The following is a 26,942-nucleotide window of genomic DNA, read 5'->3' as shown; positions in this document are numbered from 1 at the left end:
AACCTAGTACCCTGGCTGCCAATCTGTTACTCAGAGAGCCACCTACTCAGACCCTGGAGAAGGTAGAGACTGGGAGGCCATGTTAGTGTTATGCAACCATCCCAGAGAATGCTTCTACCCCCCTCAGCATTAGAGCAGACTCTGAGTACCTCAAAGCCTGAAGGAGCAGTTGGAGGATCTGTGTCATGGATATGAGCTGGCACAGGATTTGAACCGGCACAGGATTTGGACCATACATAGGGATTAAGTCACACAACTTCTATATTAACACCAATGAAGAAGTGTTAATCTGAAGAAGTGAGGTTCTTACCCACGAAAGCTTATGCTCCCAATACTTCTGTTAGTCTTAAAGGTGCCACAGGACCCTCTGTTGCCTCTCTGGAGACAAAGGTGGGACACACAATGCTTAAGGAACAAGGTGAGGAGATGAGTGGGGGGTGAGCGGCTGGCGGGGGATGCGTGAGGAAGCAAGCGGCGGGCAGGGGAGTAAGGAGGCGAGCGGCAAGTCAGCAGCAGGGTGAAGAGGTCTGGCTGCAAGCCGGGGAGTGAGGAGGTGAACAGGGGTGGAATGAGGAGGTGGGGGTGAGGAGGCGAGCAGCAAGAAAGCAGCAGGGTGAGGAGGCGGGCAACGAGCGGGGGGTGGGGTGAGGAGGCGGGAGGCAAGCAATGAGCCAGCAGCAGAGTGACGAGGTGGGCAGGGGGGTCTGGCTGCGAGCAGGGGTGGGGTGAGGAGGCGGGAGGCGAGCGGTGAGCCAGCAGCAGGGTGATGAGGCGAGCAGGGGGAGTGAGGAGGTGAGCGGTGAGCCACCCAGTGAGCGGGGCTTCTCATAGCGGGCAGGGGGGTCTCTGTGGCAGGGGAGTGAGGAGGCGAGCAGCAGGTGGGGGGGTAAGAGGAGGCAAGTGGTGGGTGGGGAACTGAGGAGGGATCCAGAGGTGAGTGGCGGGCGAGGGGATGAGGAGGTGAGTGACAGATGCATGGGCAGCGGGTGGAGCCCTTCTCTGGGGAGGCTAGCCTGACTCCACCCTGCCCACGCTCCTTCCCCCCAAGCAGCTAGAGCCCTGAGATTCCCCCCCCCCTCCCGTAGCTGGAGCCACAAGCCCACCGCCCTGAGCACACACCCGCCCCCCCCCCCCCCCGCACACAAACACACACCTGCGCAGAGGAGCCCCAGCCTGGCTGAAGCCCAGAGTGCCCACCCCCCTTGGCCAGAGGAGCTCCAGGCCGTCCGAAGCCCCAAGCCCCCACACCTGCCCAGAGAAGCCCCAGGCCAGCTGCAGCCATGCCTCCTGTCCCCTTCCTTCCCCAGACCCAAGACGCCCAGATATGGTTTTCATTATTGTTTGGACTTCTATTATGTCAAAGCATTTTTAAATTTACTTCAGAATTGGTGTACAGACAACCACTTTTATCAAAAAAGCAAAAGAAATAAAAGACAAGAATGTGCAAAGCACCTTATTTGTGTTTCTATTCTGTTAGGTCCGGTAAAGAATAGAAATAACTGTGCATTACAGTATTTTTATTATTGAGTCTGCAAAAAAACACCCCAAACTTTACGTAAATAAATTACAATGATTTGGATGTATATATGTGCATATTACTTTATTAACTTTAGGAAAAATAAATAATTTTAGGAAAAAGTGTCAGTGTGGCGCACTCTGGGGCCACCAAAAAAATTGTTGCGAGAACTCCTGAGCTAAGTGGTATGCTGGTCTATTGCTCTTGTCTTTCATTTCTGGACACCGCACTTCAAATTTGGCTTAGCTCATCAGTGGTTAACCAAGCTCCTAATGGATTTTTGTCCACATAACAAAAAGCCTCAGATTTCTGTAATAGGAAGTCTTTGATAGCAGAGGCCCAAAATAGGAACAGCAAGCGTTTTACAGGTCAGGACAGAAGTGTTTGGTCCAAGCAATAAAGAAGCTGGAGCAGGGTTACTGGCTCTTAGCCAGTGTGGTTATTGTATTACATCTGTGTGAAATTATAGGCCACTGGTGTCAGCTCCCTCTTTTCTTTTTATTTTTTTTAAAACAATTCTTTTTTTTCTGCATGTTTTTCTTTTAAGAAAACCTACCATTAAAACAAAAGAAAAAATGCTTACACAAAAACTGTGTGGAAGTAATGCTAAGCTACAACAAAGAAAAACAGTAAGAAATTCTCAGCTAGGTTAAGGCTGATATACTTTACCCCATCTTCTTGAGTCTTAGTATTACTAGTGCCTCTGAACAGTGGGCATATGTTTATATTTTATAGGCTATCAGGTCAACTCTCTTTTTCCTTTTGCATATGCAGCAAAAGCTAAGTACAATGGGATAGTTTACAGTGGGATGGTACTTCAGACATGATTTGCAAACATTTGCAGCACCTAATCTATAGAGTCGTTTATCTTTTTGCATGGCTTCAACTGTAGAGCTGTCATACTCTGAAAAACATTTATTAGGTAAAAAAATTAAAATTCTTATTTCCACACCATCAGATTTCACTGAAATTGAAATGCATGTACAAAGGTAATCTTAAAATAAACAATGACATGTTCCTCTAAACTCAAGGACAGAGATCTTACTGCATTCCGGTAGAAAGGAATTCTTATACACCTCTACCCCAATATAGCGCATATTACACCCCGATATAACACGAATTCGGATATAACGTAGTAAAGCAGTGCTCCGGGGGCGGGGTGTGGGGAGAAGGGGGCAGGGCTGCGCACTCCGGCAGATCAAAGCAAGTTCGATATAAGGCAGTTTCACCTATAATGTGGTAAGATTTTTTGGCTCCCGAGGACAGCGTTATATCGGGGTAGAGGTATATTAAATACAGTATAGTGCACGCCAATGTCATGGAGTCAATCAGTAACTGGAGCTCAATCCTGCATTCCCAGAGAATCACAACCCTCAGTGACTTCAGGGGGAAATTTGGCAGTGAAAGGAATGTGGATTTGGGCCCCTAGGCTTCGATCATGCAAATACTTATGCATGTGCCTAGACACAGGACTAGTCTCACTGACTTTGATGGGACTACCCATATGCTTAGTCTGAGCCTATAGTCCAATCATAACTGCTTACAACAGAAAATTGAAAGGCCAACGATTTTTCCCTTTACCCTGACGTCAATCTCACCCTCCCCAGGTTTCTCTTTCACATTTAATTAAAATTTAATTAAAATCTTAATCAGGAAAATAATATATCCTGTATTTTCAGTAAGTCCAGAAATCTGGGGCACTCAAGAACCTAAGAAGAGTCTTCTTTGTGGCCTGTACAGAGTGGACCCATCTCTTTCTCTCTCCTCTATTCTATTCAATCTCACTTTTACAATTCCTGTGCCTGCATTTATTGCAACCCGAGACATGTGCCACTGAAAGTCCTGTGGGCCTGAGAAGTCCCCTTCTCCCCCACAAGAGCCTGAGGTTAGGGACACAAGAGTAAAATACTCCAGTATATTGATGTTTTTTCAGGAGCATCTTTATCACAGCTATGGCCTCTCCAATATTTTTCCCCTTATTTTTATCTCAAAGGTGACATTTTGCAAGTTATTTAGAAACTGCTGAACCATGAAACTATTTTTATTGTCAAAATCCTGAATGGTTAACTAACTAGCTTTCACAGTTTGCCTCTTATTTATTTTATAATCTAGTTGGGCTACTAAATGTAGCTGTGAACTAATAGGCTGTCTGTTCAGGGAAATAACTTATTTTCCACCCCTGCACACAAGGTTTATGAATGTTTGAATGTAAATATATGAATATATGAATGATTTAAGAATATAAACAAATTGCTGCTTGTTGTAATCATGTATATTTTTACTTGAACCTCAGTGTGGGTTTGGAATGAATAAAGCTTGTTTTCATGTAAATGGGATCAAGCAGTACCACTGGTTAGCTATTCAGAGAACCAGACATAGACTTTATCCATGTACCAAATATTTGAACTCAGATTTTTGCTTTATATTTCTCTATTCTAATCCCAGATCTTATCGACTGACAGTGACCTATGTGATAGGTCTAAATGCAATCTATTCTATCTATTTTTATCACTGCATACTTTAGGTTTCACCTGAAGAACTCTATGGAAAGTGATTTCTTTTCCTCTGGAACGGCAGTCCCAAAACTCAGAAAACTAAAATACCTCTAGCAATTCTGATGTGATTCTTTACTTTGGGAGAGAAAAACATGAAAATAAAAAGATGATATTTTGACTCTGACAACATATCGGATAAGTTACTGGTTTCTGTTATTGAATCAATGATTTTTAAAAAGTGACAAACATTACAGTGATTTCATGCTTATTAAAGAATGGATGTATATTTGCATTTTTGACTAGGAGTACTAAATATAAAGGTAATTTGTTATAAAAATCTGTGTTTTAAATGAACCCTCATGTAGCTATTTATTAAAAATCTATAAATATTTATGCACTTACCTGTATCTTAAATGCTTCAAAATGAATGTACAAAACCCAGAGATTGAAAATGCATTAGGTATTTTATCTGTCATGTATGATCCTTTGTTTCCTAATGAAAATACACTATTTCCAAACAGGCTGGGTGGAGTATTAGGCAAGAATATTAATGAAAAAATGACTTAAGTCTGGCTCCCTCTGCTATTCTCCCCAGTACAAATAGGATGACATGGTGTGAGTATCAAGAATACAAGAGATGGCACAGCCAGGTTGTTTTGATATTTGTGTGAAGAACAAATTTAACTCTAAATCTCTTGGCAAGACCTTGCTTCACCCACATAATCTGGAGAACATCCATATGCGAGCCCTGTCTAAGCCTCCGAGAAGACTACTGCCCTCCTGCTCATGTCCGCCAGCACTCTGATCTGACTTTCATACTTAATCTGATCTAATCCTGCCCAGCATTAACTTCATCTGTGCAATGAAACCTGGAGTATCCATTCTAATATTTGGTGAGGAAGGCATTTACTAAATTACTTGCTGAAATCATATGGTGTTGTTTAGCTCCTTATTTTAATCAGATGATGCATCTCCGAGGCACATTATCAGCGATTAGTTAGAAACCCATCTCTGTCCTTTTTGGGAACAAAGAACTTTTATGAAATTAAATGCTAAGAGATAGGAAACACTGTTGCATTCAGTACAAGCCAAGAAGTAGGTAGCCGTAAAGGACGAAAGATGAATAAATACTCTTTACCCCTTATTAAAGAAAATCGATATTTTTTCTGAATTTTTTTTTATTTTTCTTTAAAAAAAACAAAAGCAACCCGCCCACCACCACACACAGTGAAAATGTTTCTGAGAAACCTATTTAAAAGAGCATTGTTTAGAAAGACAATAAACAGTTTCTCCCATCCCTCCACGCCTTTTCCTTTTAATTATTTCTTAGTAAGAAACAGAATACTGCTGAATTCAATTATGCTGTGAAGTCATTATGTTCAGAATTTGGACTCTTACAATAATGATATGCCTCAGAATAGAAACATTTTTATTCTGTTATAGCAATCTAAAGAATCAAAAACAAACACAAATTATGTAAGGAAAGATTTATTTTAAAATTGGCTTCCCACTTTTTAACTGAAACTTGCACTACATTTTCTAGCTTTCTTTATTTATAATTAAGAATGCACTGTTTTGAAAGTGGGCATGCAGTCATTCAGAGGATAGGATGATTCTGCACCGTCAATATCAAAAATTGGTCTGTGTCCACAGCCAAATCTATTGATATATTTAAATAGAACCTATATTAGATTTTAACGTGAAGCCACTCAGTCACAAATTAAGTATTGTGCTCTAATTTTTACTAAGCATTCTCTTATTATTAACAATATTTACCTGTGTAATAATGTGACCATCATTTTCAGTGTATGCTTATCAATACTGTTGTTGAATTGATTTAAGAAACAGAATGTGATGTAAAAAGATTTTGAAAATCTTTTTCCTCTGGAAAGATTTTCTGGGGAGCAAAATATTCATCCCCTTATATCACTAGTCAGATCTTTCCTAAGAAGTAAGCTAATTGAGCTGTTTGTGTTGATAAACTCCCTTTTCTCCAGACTGTTCCTCACTGAGCCATAATTATTTGCAATTTGCCTAAGTCGTCCATTTACTGATACGTCAAGCATGAAACAGAGGCAATTCCAGAAAATGGAAATGCTTCTCAAAATCAATCTTTGGGAAATAATGTGGTAGAAGTTACTGTGTGATAGAAGACTACCTTATAACTGTCACATGGAGATGAATATTAATTTGTTGAGGTTAAGGTGGCTTTGTGCTTCATTTGTTGACTTTGCTTAGCCATCAGCAAGCAGCACAGTACAATTACTCCAGCAAAGCTATTTTTTCTAACATGAGTTTTATGATTTTTATGTACTTACCAGTCAGCACACATAACAATGTCAAAATGTCCTTCCAGTTGAGAGACATCTGTCTCATTATCCCATCGTAAAACGCTAGAGGAAAAAAAAGATTAAAAAAATTAGACTTACATTTTTTCATCTTTGGATTTTTTTAAAGCATTAACATTATTGTTATGTGGTATATAAAATTGTTTTAAAAATATATACACATCATTTTAAAAGAAAGATACAAAAATAATGAAACATGCTTGACTATTATGCATCTTCTTTAGTTCTGAAATCTTAAAGCTGAAGAACTATATCTTTATTCAAACATAAAGACAGTCTATAGAGCTTCTCATTACTGGATCACCAAAAAATAGTATATTCTGAACCAGAGCCACTGGAATGGCTCTATATGTTTTGGCCCTTAACACCTGTGTATCATATAGTTAAATCAAAGCATTGTTGATCTGACTGCAATACAAAATTGAAAAATAAATGTAGTGAATTCAAGGATCTCTGTTGTGTCTGGCAGACAAGTCTCATTGATGAAGTGAGCATTCTCCTGGGCTTGAGGGAGAAGGGAGGGGGTGAAAGAATGCCAAGCTTAACTTCAATGCCAGCTATGTTGCCTTAGGCAAGCTTAAAAACACACCAGTACTGACTCTGTCAACACCTATTCTCTCACAGGTGATAAGTTATTTAATTCTAAGACATTTAATAATAGCCAAAAATTCACATATGTTCAAAGTTCTGTTTTGTTTATGAAGGCAGCTGTATTGTGTGGCTGTCATGAAGAATTTCGGCACTTTGCCCCCAATTAAAATCTGTAATTAGCATTGGAATTTGTGAAACATTTATAACAACATTACCCTATGCAAAGATTCAAAACTGTATCTCTGTCTCTCTCTCTTTTTTTTTAAACAGAATCTATTCCCTTTTCTTTTATTTTCTAGTTATTCATAAAAGAAAGGAGACAAACATTTATGGGGAAAACACCTGGGTTGGGTGGGTGAAGGGTCTATTCTGATTATGTCCGTTTGTGTATCCTTATCTCTATTTTGTGTGGGTCTTGATCAAACAGACCCCTCAGTTTTCCAGCAGCTCTATTCTACTTCTGGTCAAAAGCCATTTCCATTCACACACTACTCTTGATATTTAACTGAGGATCAATTACAGGCCTGCCGATGGGGGGGGGGGGGGGAGGGTAAAGGGGGTAATTGCCCCAGGGCCTGGGCGATTTAAAAGGGGCCCCCAGCTGCTGACGGCAGTGCAGCGGGGCTAAGGCAGGCTTCCTGCCTGCCCTCGCTCCGTGCTGTGTCCAGAAGTGGCCGGGATGTCCCTGGGCCTGTGGTCCCTGGGGAGGGGGACTTCACATGCTGCCCCCGCCCTTAGCGCCGACTCTGCAGCTCCCATTGGCTGGGAATGTCACCAATAGGAGCTGTGGGGGCGATGCCTGCAGGCAGCAGCGCATGGAGACCCTCTGGTCCCCCCACCTAGGAGCCGCTGCCAGAGGGGTGTGCCAGTCACTTTCGGGAGCTGTCCAAGGTAAGTGCCAACTCCCTGACCCCCCATCCTGAATCCCACCCCCCTGCCCCAGCCTAGAGCCCAAATCCCGCACACAAACTCCCTCCCAGAGCCCGACCCCCTCCCACACCCAAACTCCCTCCAAGAGCCCGACCCCCTCCCACACCCAAACTCCCGCCAAGAGCCCAACCCCCTCCCACATCCAATCTCCCGCCAAGAGCCCGCATCCCCTCCTATGTGGGTATCAGTGTAACTGAACAGATCAGAACTCAATAGCCCATTTACCCTCCTGGAACTTATTGTGCCAATCCAAGGGGGGAAAAGAGTTGGTTAATTTATTATTTCCCCCTCAAATTGAACGTAGTGCAGATTTTACAAACCAAGGTGGCTTTGCAAACTGGCACTTTGAGTACTCAGCAGACAGCCAGTAGTGAAAAGTGACAAAGGAGAGTTCTCACTCTCAGCTGCTGGCTGCCTGCTGGCTACCAGCGGCTTTTTCAACCCTGTTTCCGTGGAAACTTAGGTTAGAATGGCGAAAAATAAGGTAAAGGTAAGTTTTGTGGGTTTTTTAGCTCTCACTTTAATTTTGAGACTCCTGAAACAGAACAGGAAATTGTTAGATGAATGCTGAGTCTTAAAGGCCATGTTTAGTTCTAATTGCCACTGAAAGAGAGATCAGATCAGAGCAAATAAGGGTTTGGAATTTTTTTTAACCCTCACGCTTTGTGCCTTATACAAACTGTGCTGAAGAAGGCACAGATGACTTCCCCTGAGAATGGTTCTCCCACGTTACTGCCTGTTGAGCATTCAGAATGCAAAAGTCTGATCTAGCCCTAAGGAGTCAGAAGAATTTTAGGGACAAATTATCAAAGGTTGGCACCTACAAAATTTTCACATCCACCTACTACAAGCACAAACAGGCATTTGCATGGTTAAATGGCAGCTCAGAAACCCTGGTGCTGAACAAATAATTAGCTGGAGACGTTCCCGTTGGCATGATCAAGTGAGATATTTCCAGGCTCAAGGTTTCCAAGTTCATCTTAGGCACTAACCTTCTAACGGGCAAGGGAACATCTTTATTAATGATTCTTCACCTCTGTGCCAGAGCTGAGGGAATTGGAGGCAGGCTAAAGGAAGGAGCCATTGTTTCTGCACTTAAGGAATACAAGTGACTAGGAAACCGTCAGAGAAACTACAAAGGGGCAGCACCGTGAGATTTGAACATACTAGAGTAAATGATTTTTTTAAAAAAATTGTCTTTATCTTAAAAGTACCGGCATGTTAAATACTGTGTTATAAAGAAGCTTTTAAAGCTGTGAGAGTCAACCATATTGACTGCACTCTTAAGAAGATGGAAGACCCCTGAACATTTTTGAAATTTTAAAATGTGTTCAGTAGAAATAATCTTTCTGTGCAAATTTACAGCTATGAAATGTTATATTTTAGTGTGTAAAAAGAATGGTTTTTAGTCACCAATTATTGGAGATGGTCCCAAGTCACAATATTTGGATCTGTATTTAGGCACCCAAAAGTTTGGAATTACATCCAGAGTATTTGTTTGGCTCCATTTCTACACATTCCCTCTGTGGTACTGTTCTTCCAAAAATCTGACAGCCGTAGTCCTCTCTCTACTCTCTTCAAAGTAGCCATCTTGGATGAGAAGCGAGCACAGGAGGAAGGAGTTCCCAGGAAAGTTTCTGAAACTTTAAAATGTTTGCTTACACTATGTTTATTATTCCAGTAAAAACAAAGCTTTGAAAGCTACAAAAAGCTCTATAGACCTTCTGAGGAGAAATTGCGAGATGGCAAGAGCTGAATATTTTGTAAGATTAGGAAAGCACGTTTTCCATGAGGTTCTTTTTGAGTAAGCCATATCCAAATAGACTTTTTCACTAAAAACAAAACCTTTACAGCTCAAGGCAGGAGAAGGGAAATCCTTTCTAATTTAACTAAGTCAGATGACTAGAAACAGGCACCACTTAAAAAATTAAGGTTTAGGTTCCTGCAATTAAAATAAATTAATTAAGCTTTGGTGAAAACACATCTGAACCCCCATTTAAAAAGTGGGGTGGATTTTTCTGTTTTGTTTTGGTTTTGTATAGGTCACTATAGAACAAAACATATTTTAACCGTTTTTCTCTTTTTTTTAAAAAAAGTGTGGGGTGGGGGAGGGGGTTGGAAGGTCTGTGGGTTGTTTGGTTCATATCCAGACCAAGCTGAAGGTAGCCGAAAATTGTTACCATCTGATGGCTCCGCTATAGTCTATATCAAATGAGCTTGACCAGTTCCCAGAGCAAAAGTAGCCACATCGCAAACCGATTACTGTAATTAGCAACCTTGATGACAGTCCCAGCAAAGAGGACAAGGACTGAATGAGCCATGTAGAATGAACTATCCTCTCACCCACAAATATGGCTTTTTCCAGGTCAGGAATGAAGCATAGTAAAACAGAATGAAGAAATGCACGCTGCTATTTCAATCTCCTTTGCTGTCAATCCACCACCACTCAAAAGCAATAGATTCACACACAAAAATTAAAAGAATCAAACCATTTTCATATTTTATTTCTCTTTTCTCTTTTGAATTGGCAGCTAATCCAGAGAATGTGATTTGGGTCAAGTAAGTAGAACTGTGATAATAACATCAGCAAAAGGACAAATGAGAGAACAAGGACTAGAAGGGCATCCTTTCTTTAAGCACCACCAAAGCCCATGAAAATGTTTCCTTTCATTTCAAAGAGGCAAATCAAAGATGGCAAATGCAGCAAGGACAGGTATAGTAGACAAAGATCCATTTTCTCCAAATAGTTGTCATTTCTTGGAGAATAAGCTACAAATATCAACATTTTCCAACACAACTATACAGCACTACAAGCTGTATTCACAGTACCCATTAAGGTGATATGTTTTAGCAGATTCGGTTATTTTCGGTGTGCTTGAGTTCTCATTTCTGTGACTCAGTGGTTATCTTCTTAATGTGTCCACAAAGGTAATTTTCACTGACAGAACAAAATAAGCACACTCATCACAAAAGTTATGTATGCCTCCAAGTTCCCCTGAGCGGTTCTGGCAAAGGCTGATGCAGGTTCTAGTAGACATAAAGTTAGTGCTGTAGTAGTCACACAGAGAAAGTGAGAGCACAAAATCAGATAGGAACAACAATGGTGCAAGAGATGCAAATTATGTGGGTGACTTGCTTAAAATAAAAACCAAAATCTTGTTTCACATGGCATCTGAGCAACAACATTTGGGGTTCCCCACTTTCTTTAGTAAGTTAATTTAGGTTTTAGTTTATGAAAACTATTAGCTTTCGTATCTGTAAGTACATGTAAAAGATTGTGTAAGGCAGTGTGGGTGACTGCATGTGGGTGCAAACAAGCATGTTCCTAGTCATTAACACATTACCATGTGGGAAGGCCAGCTTGTTTCCCCTCAGTGTTCAGTCCATACTCCTCCATTCTGCATAAATAAGCCAAGAGGCTGGATAGCAATTTGGGCTTCCTCTGCTAAAAGTTGTTATTTTAAAACCGGAGGATACAGTTGCTTGCCTTCTTCATTCTGGTAGTGCTGAGTAAAACTCTTAGGACTATATTTTCAAAATGATACTGGCAAATTATTTTGCCTGCGTATATTGGGTGATAGTCAGTCTTCTGCAGAGGACCAGCGCAGGGCCAATGGTCACTGAAATCCCACTTAGGTCCTATTTTGGGAATTAAAAAGTGCTTAGGTCTTGTACTTGTTCTCTACATGGGGTGAATTTCATCAATGATGAGTACTGTGCCTGAGAAAATAATTAATTCTCAACCTGCTCCTCCCACCCTCCCCCCCCCAAAAATTAATGAGACAGCATTGTTCCAATGTGCACTTTTGTCTTTGTTTTGATGTAACCTGCTGTGACTATAGGCATTGTGACAATAGATTAACTATAAGAAAGAAACAATAAAAAACATCAGAACTTTTAGGAGGGGCTACCTGGTGCTGAGACTACTTGTACAACATATTCTAATAAAATTCAGATGGAGAGGAGAGAGACAGTTAACTTAAGCCATTGCTACAATTTTTAGAGGCAAATTTTCCAAACTGGCTGACAAGGTTGTGCTCATAAAATTTGTGCACGTCAGCTGCATATCAAAATGCACATCTGTTTAAGTAAGAGGCCATTTGGAAAATAAATATCCCATTTCTAATAAACAATTCTCCATTTAGCACACAAATGCACTTGATGTGCATTTAATTTTAAAAAAAGAACAATGTATATATCTATATAAATCTTACAGACAGAACCCTTTTGTTAAAACAATGACAATGGAGTTGCAAAGTCAAGCACTAAGGAGTTAGGAAATGTCAGAATTAAGGTTGCCTGTGCAACCTTAATTTGTTCCCCCTGTGCATATGTATTATGATACAGTCTTTACTTACATGAGCACTATTATTTCCACAGGACCTCTGCTTCATGCAGTGCACAGGATGGATGGTGCTTACTTTCTTAAATTCTAATTCGAACAAGTATTAAATAATAAAATACATTTTAAAACACAGGATGGCACAGCACAGTGTTACTGATGAGATCAGTGTATAAAGGCTTCACATAAATGGATTTAGAGGAGAAAATTGAAGGAAAGGAAGGCAGGCATTTGCCAGATGGGAAATAGGAGGTATTCCATGAACAAGGGAAAGAGTGAAAGATAAAAAACTGAGAGCAGAAAAGATATGAAGGGAAGAGTAAGCAGAGGTAGGCCCATAAGGAATGAGAGCGGAGGAGGTGATGGCAAGAGAGGCATATATGGGTGAGAAGTTTCCAAGATTTTAAGAGCAGAAGGGGCCACAGTGATCATCTTGTCTGACTTCCTGCTTACCACATGCCATAGAATTTCACTTAGTAATTCCTGCAAGAAGCCCTTAGTTTCTGAGTAAACTTCTCTCACTGTAAGACATGTTTCTAGAGTTTGAATCATTCTTGTGGCTCTTTTCTGAACCCATTTGAGTTTTTCAATAATCCTTTTTAAAGAGTATACATCAGAACTCGACACAGTATTGGAGTAATGATCACATTAATGACATATCTAAAGGTTAAACCACCTCTCTATTCTTCGTGTAAGATTTTTCTGTGTCTCCCTAATGTCATTTTGTCAAAATTTAAAGCCTACCCCATTTTTCTTATGTCTGTGGATTTGGTTAGTTGTGAGCACTGTTGAAGAGGAGCAGTATGTTGAAAACAGGGAAAACTAAGATGTTGACCATCTATCAGCATAGCACCATGATGCATAGAGAAGATGGTTACTAATGGGAGCCAAGAAGAGACAATCTCCAGTGTACGACAGCTAAAAAGGATGGAAATCCATCAACAAGAGCAGGAATTCACTTAGTAAACTCAGCACCACATGGGGGGTAGGAGAGGTAAAGAAATATATAGACCTCTCTGCTGTACTTTATGGACTTGCCAAGAATATGGTTTATTCCAAAATAAAACATTTCCTATTCTTCTTTAAAAACAAAACAAAAAAATAGAATCACAGCAGCATTATAACATCCTTGTCAGGACTACCCTCTCCATCTGAAAACAAGACAGAACAGACACACTATCCTCTTCAGGCTTATGAACTTAGCAAGGTGGAAAGCATTATACCAACGATACAAAGCGCAGAAGGCAATTTTGTATCCTGTGAACAAGAACTATCTATCCCTCTGAGTTAATTTTAGTTTATTGAAAACAGATGTGAATACCATAGAACCATAACTTTATACAAAAAACTGTCAGCCACACTTTATCTTAAATTCCTTCAAAGAAAGGCATCAACTTTCTTATATCAGCTGCCTGCAGCTACTCTGCCTCTCCAGCCTGACAAAATACCAAAGGACTATGCAAATTGAAAGTTTATTAAAGACATAACTTGCACGGTCCTAGAGAAGACCAGCATGATACAGCGCCAGGAATTTGACTTAACACAATCAAAAATCTTGATTCAGGCATGGCTTATGCTGAAAAGTTAGGCTGACATAGCTATGGCTATCAGGGGTGTGAAAATGTTTTCACATCCCTGAGCCACATAGCTATAGTGACCCAACCCTTTAAGTACACACATATAGGTTGCTGGAAGATTCTTTTGTCAACCTAGCTATTTCTGTTCGGGGAGGTGGCTTACCTATAGTGATGGAAAAACCCTTCCATCATTATAGGAAGAGTCTATGCTACAGCGCTAAATACAGCTGTAGTGCACACAATGTAGTGTGACAATGCTCTGTCCTTGTCTCCGTGGGTCCCGTGTTTCCTGGTGGATTTCGCTAGCCTCAGAGGCTCACTGTGACCCTCCATGTAGTCCTTCTCTCTCTAGAGGCAAGGGTCACAGCTTACCGTGCCATTTTCATCATAAGCCAGCAAGGGAGATGAGGAGAAGCAACTCTCCCTCGCACAGTCTCCGTTGTCTCCCAGTCTCAATGATTGATTGGGGAGGGAAGGGGAGGAAAGGGGGGAGCCTGGGCCTGCCCTGAACTCCAGGCTCCAGCTCGGGGACTGTAATAGTAGCAGCTATGGTAGCTGACTTTTTGGAAAAAGGACGTGTACAATTCCCTGAAAAAAACAACAAGGAGTCTGGTGGCACTTTAAAGACTAACAGATTTATTTGGGCATAAGCTTTCGTGAGTAAAAACCTCACTTCTTCGGATGAGGTTTTTACTCACGAAAGCTTATGCCCAAATAAATCTGTTAGTCTTTAAGGTGCCACCAGACTCCTTGTTGTTTTTGTAGATACAGACTAACACGGCTACCCCCTGATACAATTCCCTGGGCCACTTCCCCACAACCGCCCCACTCAATATTTCCTTCAGGGCCTCCTTCCTTGCGCCTGATATGGATTTGTACTGCTTAGTTCTTCCAACAGCGTGGCTTCCTCCTACAGCTCCTGACACGCGCCTGACTGACTAACTGGGAGGCTTTTAACTAGTTCCAGCCAGCCCTTGATTGGGTTCAGGTGTCCCAATCAACCTAGATATCCTCCACTGCTTTCTAGAAGGATCTTAATTGGCCCCAGGTGTCTTGATTAACGTGGAGCAACTGCCATTTGGTTACCATGGTACCAGGGATTTGTTTAGCCTGGGGCTAACATACCTGTTCTTCACTACTTTACTATACCCATCTGGCCTTGCCCCGTCACAGTAGATATGGCCTTACAGAGGTCCTCCTATAGTTGCAGAAATTGCTTGTGCTATTTTTTCCCCCTCCCTACGGCTTGTAGATCTGTCTCATTTTTGGTTCTTTACATATTTTGACCAGGACACAGCAGCAAAAAAGACAAAATATAAGAAAGTCTTTTTAAACAGGCTGCAACTTTATTAAATCAATACTACTGGGTAAAACATCTAGCAAGGACCAACTAGAGTGGATCTGCCTTCCTTAAGGGGTAGAGACGTTACTTAGTCCCAAATGACCAATTGAGGTTTAAGTACCATCACTGAAACTTACCATCACCCTTCCCTCATATGCAGGATGAAGACAAAGAGGGCTCCTTCCTGTACCAGACATTCAGGCCCACCCCCTCCCCATGCAGCATCCCTAAGAGATGTCCCATCTTCAGCCTATTCCTGGTCCCAGTCTTGGTTTATCTAGGAACTGGCCACTTATTCAACTAAGTACTGACACCGGACCATATGCAGTTGTGAGAAGTACAATATTATTAATACAGCCTACTGACCCTCCAGGATGCTGTGAGGAAGGTGAAAATGCTACACCATCTCCAATTTGGCAAGAAGTAGAAAATTCCTTCCCTGCTCCAAAAAAGCAATTGGTTTAATACCCACAGCATGCCCAGAAATCCAGTCCTAACCTAATCCCACGTGTGGGCCCCTCCCTATCCACAATCTTCAATCCGCCAGTAGACATCTCCACCAAAAACCCCTTCAAGCATCTGAAGATCCTGACAGAGGCCAAGCAGTTTTGAAATCATCTGTTGTTGCCACCATACATTCAAATTCCACATATCTTGAGGCTGGGCACTTCGGGATGCACTGTGCAACCCACAGCCTGCAAGATTTGACTCTAATAGCAATCAGGCCCGTGCAACATGGTTGCAGTGAGATTTTCAATAAATAGGTTGACGAGATGTCCCGTTTTTAAAGGGACAGTACCGTATTTAAGCCCTCCTGCATGTGTCTTGACTTTTTCTTAAAAACAGGCAAATTATCCTGTATTTTCTGCCTCCCCACATCAGTATTGGTGGGTCCTGCCACCGCCCACCAGCGGTGAGTGGGGAGGTCCACTGGCCAACGTCGGGGGTGGGTGTGTAAGGCTAGTGTCCGGGGGTAGCCGTGTTAGTCTGTATCTACAAAAACAACAAGGAGTCTGGTTGCACCTTAAAGACTAACAGATTTATTTGGGCATAAGCTTTCATGGGTAAAAACCTCACTTCAGATGCATAGAGTGGCAGAGCAAAGATGCAGTGCACAGGGCAGCCGCTCCCCTGCAGGTCCGTCAGCGCAGCCCCTGCTGCATGTCAGCTCTCGGCCAGCAGGGCCCTGCCCCCAACCAGCTTCAGGCCAGCACTGGCTGCGGTGGCTGGTGAGGGTGGGCAGGCGCCAGGCAGCAGCTGGTTATGTGTCGCCTCTGCTGTCCACCCATTGTCCCTTTATGTGCTACGCCTCTCACTGTCCTCTCCCTGCTTTGCCCCTTTGCCCTCCCCCCCGAAGTGTTAGCTGCTTTTCGACACTGTGCGGGTAGGAAGGGACAAGCTGCTTCCAGCCACAGTGGTTGCGGGGGGGGGGGGGGAGGGAGGGCAGGGAGAGAAGTAGGGTGACCAGATGTCCTGATTTTATAGAGACGGTTCCAATTTTTGGGTCTTTTTCTTATATAGGCTCCTATTTCCTCCCCACCCCATCCCAATTTTTCACATTTGCTGTCTGGTCACCCTAGAGAGATGAGATGAGCTCTGCAAAGACATGGCCCAGGTCATCCCTTTCCCGCCTCCTCTTCCCCTGTGGCTGGAAGTAGCTCCCATCCCCTCCCTCTGGTTGCTGCTGACCACATTCTGGTGTGAACCCTGGCAGAAATTGGGGAGGGGGGCATGTGACCCTGAATGCCACCCACCCACGTGTTGCCTTGGGAAGACCTGGTGCCAGGTACCAGGAAAGGCGGGTCCATCCCAGGGGCCCAGCCAGTCATGAAGTGCACAGAGCGCTGGGCAGGGAGGGTCAGGTCAGTCAGTCACACCCGCCCCGTGTGAGAGAGGTGTACAGGAGTGTGTGTATGTCACCTCTCCCCATGTATATGTGGGAGGTAAGGGTGTGTGTGTGTGTCACCCCTCCCTGTCTGAACCCTAAAGCCTTAAAGATAAGAAGGTAAATAAAAAGAATCCAACTATGCAGTATTTCTTTTTAATGGGGGCTCAGTCAACTTGATGTTAATTTCAACATTTGTACCGCATAGTTCTGATTGATTGCTGTTGAACTCGCTTGAATATGAGTAAATTTTACCAGGTATCCCGTATTTAGCATAGGGAAATATGGTCACCCTATCAATAAAGATTCTCTGGTAGATAAAGCCTATGAGATGATCATAGGGAAGAAGAGAGTTTGGGAAGCTGGGTTATTTGACAACCATTGTGGGAAAGGAAAAGCATTGTCATGTTGGCAGCCTCAGGAAGAAAGACAAGTAATGGAGGAAGGGACATCTGGGGAGTGGAATGAGGGATGTGTGGACTAGAGGTTAAAGCATAGAATCAGGAGTTCTGGATTCTATTCCCAGCTCCACTACTGACATGCTGTGTGCCCTTGAATAAGTCACATAAGCTGTATGCCTCAGTTGTTCATCTCTAGACATTTTTCTATTGTTCCACACATGAGTAAAACACACTGAGAGAGTCTTAGATGAAAGATACTAACTTAAACTGTAAGCTCTTTGTGGGAAGGACTGTCTTTTTGTCACTTATTTGTACAGAATCTAGCACAATGAAGCCCTGATCCTTGACTGCACTCCCTACACACTAATACAAATATATAACTAACATATAGTACATTATTATCCAACCCAAGTAAAGATTCAGGTGTGTGTAGGCATGTGTTTCCATTGTCCTTCTGTTGTGTCAATTTATTGCCTCTAATCTTAGACTGTAAGCTCTTTAAGGAAGAGGACTACCTCTTTGTTATGTGTTTGGGTAGTACCTACCACAATGATTCCCCGGTATATGACGGGGTTCATAGGTGCTACCATAAATAATAAATAAACACATAACATTAGTGATAAGAAGTTTTTTTCTTTTATTAACTGATTCAGCCAGCTCAGTCAGGAGAATCTGTCTGTAAAACAAATTCCCACAGGAAATTAGAGCAATCCAGAGTCTGTCAATCTTTAGAAAACAATACAAACCTTCCTATTTGATAAAGCTTCTCCACCATAAATAGAATAACATTTGCAACAACTGCTCCCTGCTCACCTCCAAACCCAAAACCCTACCTCAAGCAGAGTTTTCTGTAGTGTGTAAAAGAAGAAAAGCCAGAGACTTCCTGAAGTCCACTACAGGCTTTGCTATTGCCAATCTAATTAATGAAGAATGTGCACAGATACTATGTTGATGGGCAGCAGTGCAAAATCCTAAAACGGATTATTAGAAGTACTAATAGTTGATATTATAACACCTGGTATCATTATAATTCATATGTTAAGTTCTAGAGCACATCTAAGTGAGTTCATGGATAATTTGTGTATAGGACAAAGGGTTAAAGTAATCAAATACATTATGCGGCATGAATAATTTGTCCAACTCTTGCAACTATCTATTAGCACTTAGTAATTTAGTGGTGTTATTATTACATATCACCAATAAGCATCAGCAAGGAATCCTGACTACCCTTCTAGACACTACAAATAAATACATAACTGTACAGTAGACCAGTTACCCCTAGAGTAAATTGTTTACCTTAATATCTATTGTCATAAAATATAACAGAGTTCTCAACAGTTCCCAGAGAATTGCTTGTTTTATAGTCTGTATGAGTCTAAATAAACAAATAAGTGTACAGTATGTTATCTAAGTCCACGTCCCAATGCCACTAGTAATAGATCCCTATAGTACAGTATATTTTCTTGTGCATTTTCCAGTCTAGCCTTAAATGGCTAACGTTCTATGAGGTGGAAAAGGCCAAACAGTGGTTATAGTACTGAAGCCATTGCTTCTACTCTTTCAAGTTTCCTTGTAGCTTTGAGACAGTAGCAAGTATCTTAATTAAGTATCTTCTTAATACATCATGGAGTTGAAGGGCTCATCCATCCACTCTATTGTGCAAGCACCTAAGCAGAGTTTAGATTTAATACTGAAAGGAGAAACTGAGCTTGATTAATATGGAAGAAATGAAAAATAGTCTTTATCTTTGGATGCAGAGTGACACATTTGTATTTGTTAGAATATAGAATATTTTATAAAACAGGTGTGTTAACCATAGAAAAGACTTTACTGAGAATTTACATCTAAGCTTTAAATAAAGCATATTTGGCATTTGGCACAATACGTCACTTATTTTTATAATTTAATTATTTTATGTAGAAAAGGCAGAAAATGTTATTGCACTCAATAAGTTAAACACTTGACATTTTTATACCTTAAAATGCAACATTTTAGGAGTCTAGATATGTTTATTAATTAGTGATTATTAACACCCAGTAAACAACATTATATCTTGTAAAAACACAATCTTTCTTCACAGCATGGAGCTGAAATGTATTATTCACTGATTCCATATGCTGAAATACACTCAAATGATCACAAATGACCTTAAGCATTAGATAAATGTAAATGAGGACAGGATGGAAAATGTGCTTTTGATTGATATCTAAAAGACCAGGTTTGAAATCTTGACAAGGGATGAAGTCCTATACAAAATAAATGGCAATATGAAACATCCAGAATGTATCATCCTATGGCCAGACATACCACATGAAGGAGCCCATCCCAAAAGGAGTTGAGTGTTTAAGAGTGTTCACAGGAGATGCTTAGCATCTTCAAGGTTTGGAACCTAAAAGATTATCTCTGGGGTGTGTATGTGCTAGCTCTGTTTGGCAAGCAATTGTGGTAATGCACAGATCTAGCTAACTGTGTGTATTTACATCCCAATGAATGTAAATAATTTCTAGCTATCAATTGCATGTGCCTACCCTAAGGGCCTGTCTGCACAGGAAAGTTATATCTGTATAAACTAAGGCTGGGTCTACACAACCCGCCTGAATCGGCGGGTAGAAATCGACCTCTCGGGGATCGATTTATCGCGTCCCGTTGGGACGCGACAATCGATCCCCGAATCGACGCTCTTACTCCACCAGCGGAGGTGGGAGTAAGCACCGTCGACGGGAAGCCGCAGAGGTCGATTTTGCCACCGTCCTCACAGCGGGGTAAGTCAGCTGCCATACGTCGAATTCAGCTACGCTATTCACGTAGCTGAATTCGCATATCTTAAATCGACTCCCTCCTGTAGTGTAGATGTAGCCTAAGGTGTGAATTTAGGCCACTACAGTTATTATACCACTACAACTGCCTGTGTGGACACATTTATTCCAGAATAACAGTGCCTTTTTTCAGTTTAGCTTATATTAGGGCTGGTCTACACTGGGGAGGGGGGGTCGATGTAAGATACGCAACTTCAGCTATGGGAATAGTGTAGCTGAAGTCGACGCATCTTATTTCAACTTACCTCCCATCCTCACGGCGCGAGATCGACGGCCACGGCTCCCCCATCGATTCCGGTACCGCCGCTCGCCCTGGTGGAGTTCCGGAGCCGACAGGAGCGCGTTCAGGGATCGATATATATTGCATCTAGACAAGTAGTCTGGACGTACCTATAGTCTGGCCTATACTACAAAGTTAAGTCAACGTAAGTCATCTTGCGTTGATCTCTTTGGGCATGTGTGTACACTCAAATTTGTCTTCAACCAATGAAAGCCTTCCATTACAGCAATGCAGAAACAAGAATCAATCTGATGCTGAGCCACAGACCTGCTGCTTTTATAATGTTGCATGCTATACTTGGCAGACACCCCACAAGCACCTCACAGACCACCATGGATACCTCCAAGGAGCACCCTGCTGTGAACAGCATGGAGGAAGAAGAGGAGGATGAGGAGAGGAACACATGGCAGACGTTCAAGCTACGCAACGAGACAGGTCCTGTTTAAGACTCAGCCACAATCTAGCCAGTCTGATGAAGCCCGGACAAGCCCGATGAAGCGGAAGGAACCTTGGGTAAGTGTGTTCATGAATTTCCCTACACTGTTTAAATGTAAAGATGGCACCCCACCCAACCCCAAGTTATCAGTACACAGGTGTTGACTTTTCATTGTTCTACTCATACAAGACGAGGCTGTGGTACAACAAACAGAGGTAGAGTTGTTATCTGCTTTCCTTTCCCCTGTAGGGTTGGGCAGAGGAGGTGGAGCCATGCAGAGCATTTTGTTTATGTACATGTCCCTTGTATCCTCCCAAAAATTCTCAATGAAACTCTGCAATCCTCTCACAAAGGTTTCTAGGGAGGCAGTCTTATTGCTTCCTACAAGGTAGAATATTTTCTCATACCACGCCACAGTGACTTTGGCAGGTACTATTGTAATAAATAGACTAGAGGCATATGGAACTGGCTCAGTAGCGTAGCTACGGTGGGAGCGGCCACTCCCCATTGAGCACATTCCCCCAAAGTGGCGCCTTTTTAATCTTTACATTCACCCCAGCAGTCCAGGTCTTCGGCATCAATTCGGTGGCAGGTCCCTCAGCCACTCTTGGTCTTCGGCGGTTCGGCGGCAATTCGGTGGTGGGTCCTTCAGCTGCTCTGGATCTTTGGTACAAGTCCTTCTGTCTTCGGCGGCAAGACTTGAGTTTTTCTTTTTTTTTTTTTTTACTTCGCTGCTTCAGCGTCTTTTTTTATGTGTTCACTCCCCCACTGGTAGAACCTGGCTACGCCACTGAACTGTCTGGCTTCAGGATGCCAGCAGCAGCTGGGCTCTCTGTGCCTTTATTACCCTCAGGAGTGAAATATCAGCTAAAATCACCACCACATGTGGACAAAGGTGCCAGTACTCAGTGCCACTGCCTTGTTCTTGTACACAATTTGTTGGGGGAAGTCAAAACAGCTTTTGTAAAGGGAAATCACGCCTCCCCAATCTATTAGATTTCTCTGAGGGGTCAAAAACATGTGGACAAGGGTGATCCAGTGGATATATTGTACTTGGACTTTCAGAAAGCCTTTGATAAGGTCCCTCACCAAAGGCTCTTAAGCAAATTAAGCAGTCATGGGATAAGAGGGAAGGTCCTCTCATGGATCAGTAACTGGTTGAAAGACAGGAAACAAAGCTTAAGACTAAATGGTCAGCTTTCAGAATGGAGACAGGTAAATAGTGATGTCCCCCAGGGGTCTGTACTGGAACCAGTGCTGTCCAACATACTCATAAATAATCTGGGAAAACGGGTAAACAGTGAGGTGGCAAACTTTGGAGATGATATAAAGTTACTCAAGATAGTTAAGTCCAAAGCAGACTGCAAAGAGTTATAAAGGGATCTCACAAAACTGGGTGATTGGGCAACAAAATGGCAGATGAAATTCAAAGTTGATAAATGCAAAGTAATGTGCACTGGAAAATGAAATTACAATTATTCAAACAAAATGATGGGACCTAAAATTAGCTGTTACCACTCACGAAAGAGATCTTGGAGTCACTTTGGATAGTTCTCTGAAAACATCCACTCAACATGCAGCATCAGTCAGAAAACCTAACAGAATGTTAGGAACCATTAGGAAAAGGATAAATAAGAAGATATAAATATCATAATACCACTATATAAATCCATGGTATGCCCATGCATTGCACACAGTGTGTAGTTCTGGTCACCCCGTCTCAAAAAAGATATATTACAAATGGAAAAAGTACAGAGAAGGGCAACAAAAATGATTAAGGGTATGCAAAAGCTTCCATATAAGGAGAGATTAAAAGACTGGGACTGTTCAATTTGGAAAAGAGACAGTTAAAGGGGGATATGATAGAGGTCTATAAAATCATAAATGGTGTGGAGAAAGTGAATAAGAAAGCATAATTTACCCCTTCACATAACACAAGAACCAGGGGTCACCTAATGAAATTAATAGGCAGTTGGTTTAAAACAAACAAAAGGAAGTACTTCTTCACACAACACAAATGAGATCCTGTGGAACTCATTGCCAGGGGATGTTGTGAAGGCTAAAAGTATAACTGGGTTCAAAAAAGAATTAGTTAACTTCATGGAGGATAAGTCCATCAATGGCAATTAGCCAAGATGGTGAGGAATGCAGCTGCATCCTCTGGGGGTCTGTAAACCTCTGATCAGGGCCGGCTTCAGGCACCAGCTTCTCAAGCAGGTGCTTGGGGCGGCCGCTCCGGAGAGGGGCGGCATGTCCAGGTATTCGGCGGCAATTCGGCGGACGGTCCCTCTCTCCGCTTGGGAGTGAAGGACCTCCCGCCGAATTGCCGCCGCAGATCGCGATCGCGGCTTTTGTTTTTGTTTTTTTTGTTTTGGCTGCTTGGGGCGGCCAAAACCCTGGAGCCGGCCCTGCCTCTGATTGCCAGATACTGGGACTGGACAACTGGGGATGGATAATTTCCCTGCTCTGTTCATTCCCTTTGAAGAATCTGGCATTAACCACTGTCAGGAGACAGGATACTGGGCTAGATGGATCATTGGTCTAACCCAATATGGCCGTTCTTATGTTCTTTTCCCATGGAAATAAGAGCCGAAATTTCATTGTTTCATGTAACTGAAAAATTCCCTCCACATTTTCCCCCACTTCCTCTGGCAGGCCATATTCACCATGGCTGGTGCTGGAGAATGGTGATGTGCAGAGATGATCCAAAGTGGAAGTGTCAAAAAGCATGTCTGATTTAAATTTTTTTCTTGAAATAAGGAAAGAAACTTATCTTTCCCTTTCTGTCGTGACTGGAAATCCAATGATATATTTGTGTGTTTTATTTGCAGCTGCTGGACTGTGTGGACAAGAGACAATATGTTCAGTGAGATCCTGCAAATCAGTGCTGCACCAGACTGCGAATAGAGAACCTGGAGGGCGAATATGGCAGGCAGCATGAAGAAGGAAAGATCCAACAGGAGAAAGGCTCAAGAGTCAGAGCAAGAGATGCACCAAGACATTATGGAGCTTCTTAGGCAGTAAACACAGATACTGCACACTCTTGTTGATCTTCAGGTCCAATAATCACAGGCTCTCCTCTCTTTGCAGTTAATGGAGAACTCCAGTTTAGCAGCCCCTTGCATCCCCCTAACATTCCACATAGCATCATGCGCTGCATCCTTACCCCTACCACTCCATGCCAGAGGACAGTAAGGAGAATCACAGCTTCGCATACACTGACCCGTGAGAGTCCCTCCTTGCTTTTTGATACAAAATATTGATGCTGTGTTGTCTGTCAAGACCTGCACCACTATGCCTGAGATCTGGGGAATGAAGACCTGGCAAGCCAAGCATATTGCCCTGAGTTCCGGGAGTTCTTTCTGCCAAGGTAGGCTCCCCACCCCAGGTCTGATGCATCTGAGACTAAGGTTACCAATGTATGAGGGGCAGCAAAGAGTACTCCTTTCATTACGGATCCTGGGTCTCTCCACCAAGTCAGCGAGGAGAGGACCGGAGGCAGAATCGTGAGCATCCAGTCCAGGCGGTGTCTGCTTAGGGAGTAGACTTACGCCAGCCACAACTGAAAGGGTTTGAGGCTAGCCTTGCACGCTGCACCATGCCACCATGTGACCCAGCAGCTTGAGGTAGACCCAAGCGGTCACTAGTGAGTGGATTGTGACCTGGGAACTCAGACCCAACATAGCTCGGAAACAGGCTTCCAGTAGGCAGGCTTTGGCCTGGGTTGAATCGAGCACTGCCCCGATGAACTCTATTCTCTGAACTGGGACCATGGTTGACTTCTGCTCATTTATCAACAGACCAAACATCTGGAAGGTGGCCTGTACTGTGCTGATGCTGTGCTGCACCTGAGCCTGCAACTGACCTTTGATCAGCCAGTTGTTGAGATACGGGTAGACTCGCACACCCGAGGAAGGCTGCCACCACCACCGTACACTTTGTGAAGACCCGTGGGGCTGCCGATAGACCGAAGGGAAGAGCGGTGAATTGGTAGTGGCGTTGCCCCACTACGAACCTGAGAAATCTTCTATGAGCGCGGAAGATAGGCATCCTTTAAGTCAAGGGTGGTGTACCAGTCTTCTGGATCCAGAGAGGAAATGATGGACCAAAGAGACCATACGGAACCTCAGTTTCTTGAGATATTTGTTGAGGCAATGCAGGTCCAGGATGGACTATAGCCTCCCCACTACCCCCACCCCCATGGCCTTTGGGATTAGGAAATATTGGGTGTAACCCCCTTCCCTCGTAAATCTCAAAGAACCTCCTCCATGAAATTCAAACCTAGGAGAGCTTCCATCTTTTAGATGAGAAACTGCTTGTGAGAAGGGTCCCTGAAGAGGGACAGGGGAGTGGGGGGTGGATGAAAATTGAAGTGTGTAACTGACTGTTACTGTACTCAGTACCCAATGGTCTATATTATATATGACCACACTGGGCTGGAGGGCAACAGGCAGTACAAAAACAAAAGCGGGGTCGGATCCAGAGCAGAGACTGGTATAATGCAGTCGGGCATACCTTCAGAAGGCCTGCCTGGACCCACTGGAGTATCTTTGAGAGCCCAATTGGGAGGCAGAGATAGGTGGGAGTGGTTGTCATTTTTTATAATCTTTTCCATTTTTTTTGTAGGTCTCCTACCTGGGAGATGCCACAAACCTGGGAGGTTGCTGGGGCCTGGAATGCGTCCTGGAGGCTAGTAGCATGTAAAGGAACGAAGTAAAGCTTTCGTCCTTGAGACTGTGTAGCTTCGAGTCTGTCTGATCCGAAAACAGGGAGAAGTCCTGAAAAGGGTGGTCCTGGATGGACTGCTGAACCTTGTAAGGAAGGCGAGATGATTGCAGCCACAACCAGCACCTAATGGTGACTGCTGGTGCCATAGTCCTGGCTGCTGAGTTGGCCGCATCCAGAGTCGCCTGAAGGGAGATCCTGGACACAGTCTTGCCCTCCTCAAAGATGGCCACAAATTCCTGCCTCGATTCCTGTGGGTGGGAGTCTTTAAATTTGGACAGCGAGTCCCAGAGATTAAAATTGTACCACCCCAGTAGAGCCTGCTGGTTGGAGATACATAGTTAGAGACTGCCCGTTGAATAAACCTTCCATCCAAACAGGTCTAGTCTCTTAGCTTCTTTATTTTTGAGGTTAACACTCGACTGTCCCAAGTTTCCCACTCATTCACCACTAACGCTACCAGAGATCCTGTGGGAGGGCGTGAGTAAAGGTAGTCAAAACCACTTGCCGGAAAAGACGGTTACTCACCGTTGTAACTGTTGTTCTTCGAGATGTGTTGCTCATATCCATTCCATTAGGTGTGTGCGCGCCGCGTGCACGATCGTCGGAAGATTTTTACCCTAGCAACACCGGCGGGTCGGCTGTGGAGCCCCCTAGAGTGGCGCCTTCATGGCGCTGAATATATACCCCAGCCGACCCGGCGCCCCCTCAGTTCCTTCTTGCCGGCTACTCCGACAGTGGGGACGGAGGGCGGGTTTGGAATGGATATGAGCAACACATCTCGAAGAACAACAGTTACAACGGTGAGTAACCGTCTTTTCTTCTTCGAGTGCTTGCTCATATCCATTCCATTAGGTGACTCCCAAGCCCAACTTAGGTGGTGGGGTCGGAGTGAGACATTGCTGTGTGCAAAACTGCTGATCCGAAGGCAGCATCGTCCCTGGACTGCTGCACTAGTGCATAGTGAGCCGTAAACGTGTGGACTGACGACCAAACCGCAGCTCTACAAATGTCCTGGATCGGAACTTGCGCCAGGAAAGCCGTCGAGGAAGCTTGGGCCCTCGTGGAGTGAGCGGTGAGGTGTGGTACTGAGACACCTGCCAGGTCGTAGCAAGTCCGGATGCAAGACGTAATCCAGGAGGATAGGCGTTGTGAGGAGACCGGTGATCCTTTCATTCGGTCGGCCACTGCAACGAAGAGTTGCGTCGTCTTTCTAAAGTGCTTTGTGCGGTCAATATAGAAGGCCAGGGCCCTGCGT

The 26,942-nt window shown here is 43.2% G+C and overlaps 1 protein-coding gene across 1 annotated transcript in view; it reads right to left on the bottom strand.

Annotated features, from left to right (window-relative positions):
* Nucleotides 1-26,942, bottom strand: part of CAMKMT (calmodulin-lysine N-methyltransferase) — a 385,956-nt gene that overhangs the window by 21,538 nt on the left and 337,476 nt on the right. Inside the window, exon 8 of the mRNA XM_005296113.4 lies at nucleotides 6,330-6,404. Coding sequence (XP_005296170.1) covers nucleotides 6,330-6,404 — 75 coding nt within the window. The remainder of the gene's footprint in view (nucleotides 1-6,329; nucleotides 6,405-26,942) is intronic.

Source organism: Chrysemys picta, chromosome 3, assembly GCF_011386835.1.
Source record: "Chrysemys picta bellii isolate R12L10 chromosome 3, ASM1138683v2, whole genome shotgun sequence".
NCBI lineage: Eukaryota > Metazoa > Chordata > Testudines > Emydidae > Chrysemys > Chrysemys picta.
Note: the sequence above shows the minus strand (reverse complement) of the source record. Positions and strands in the feature narration are given on the sequence as shown.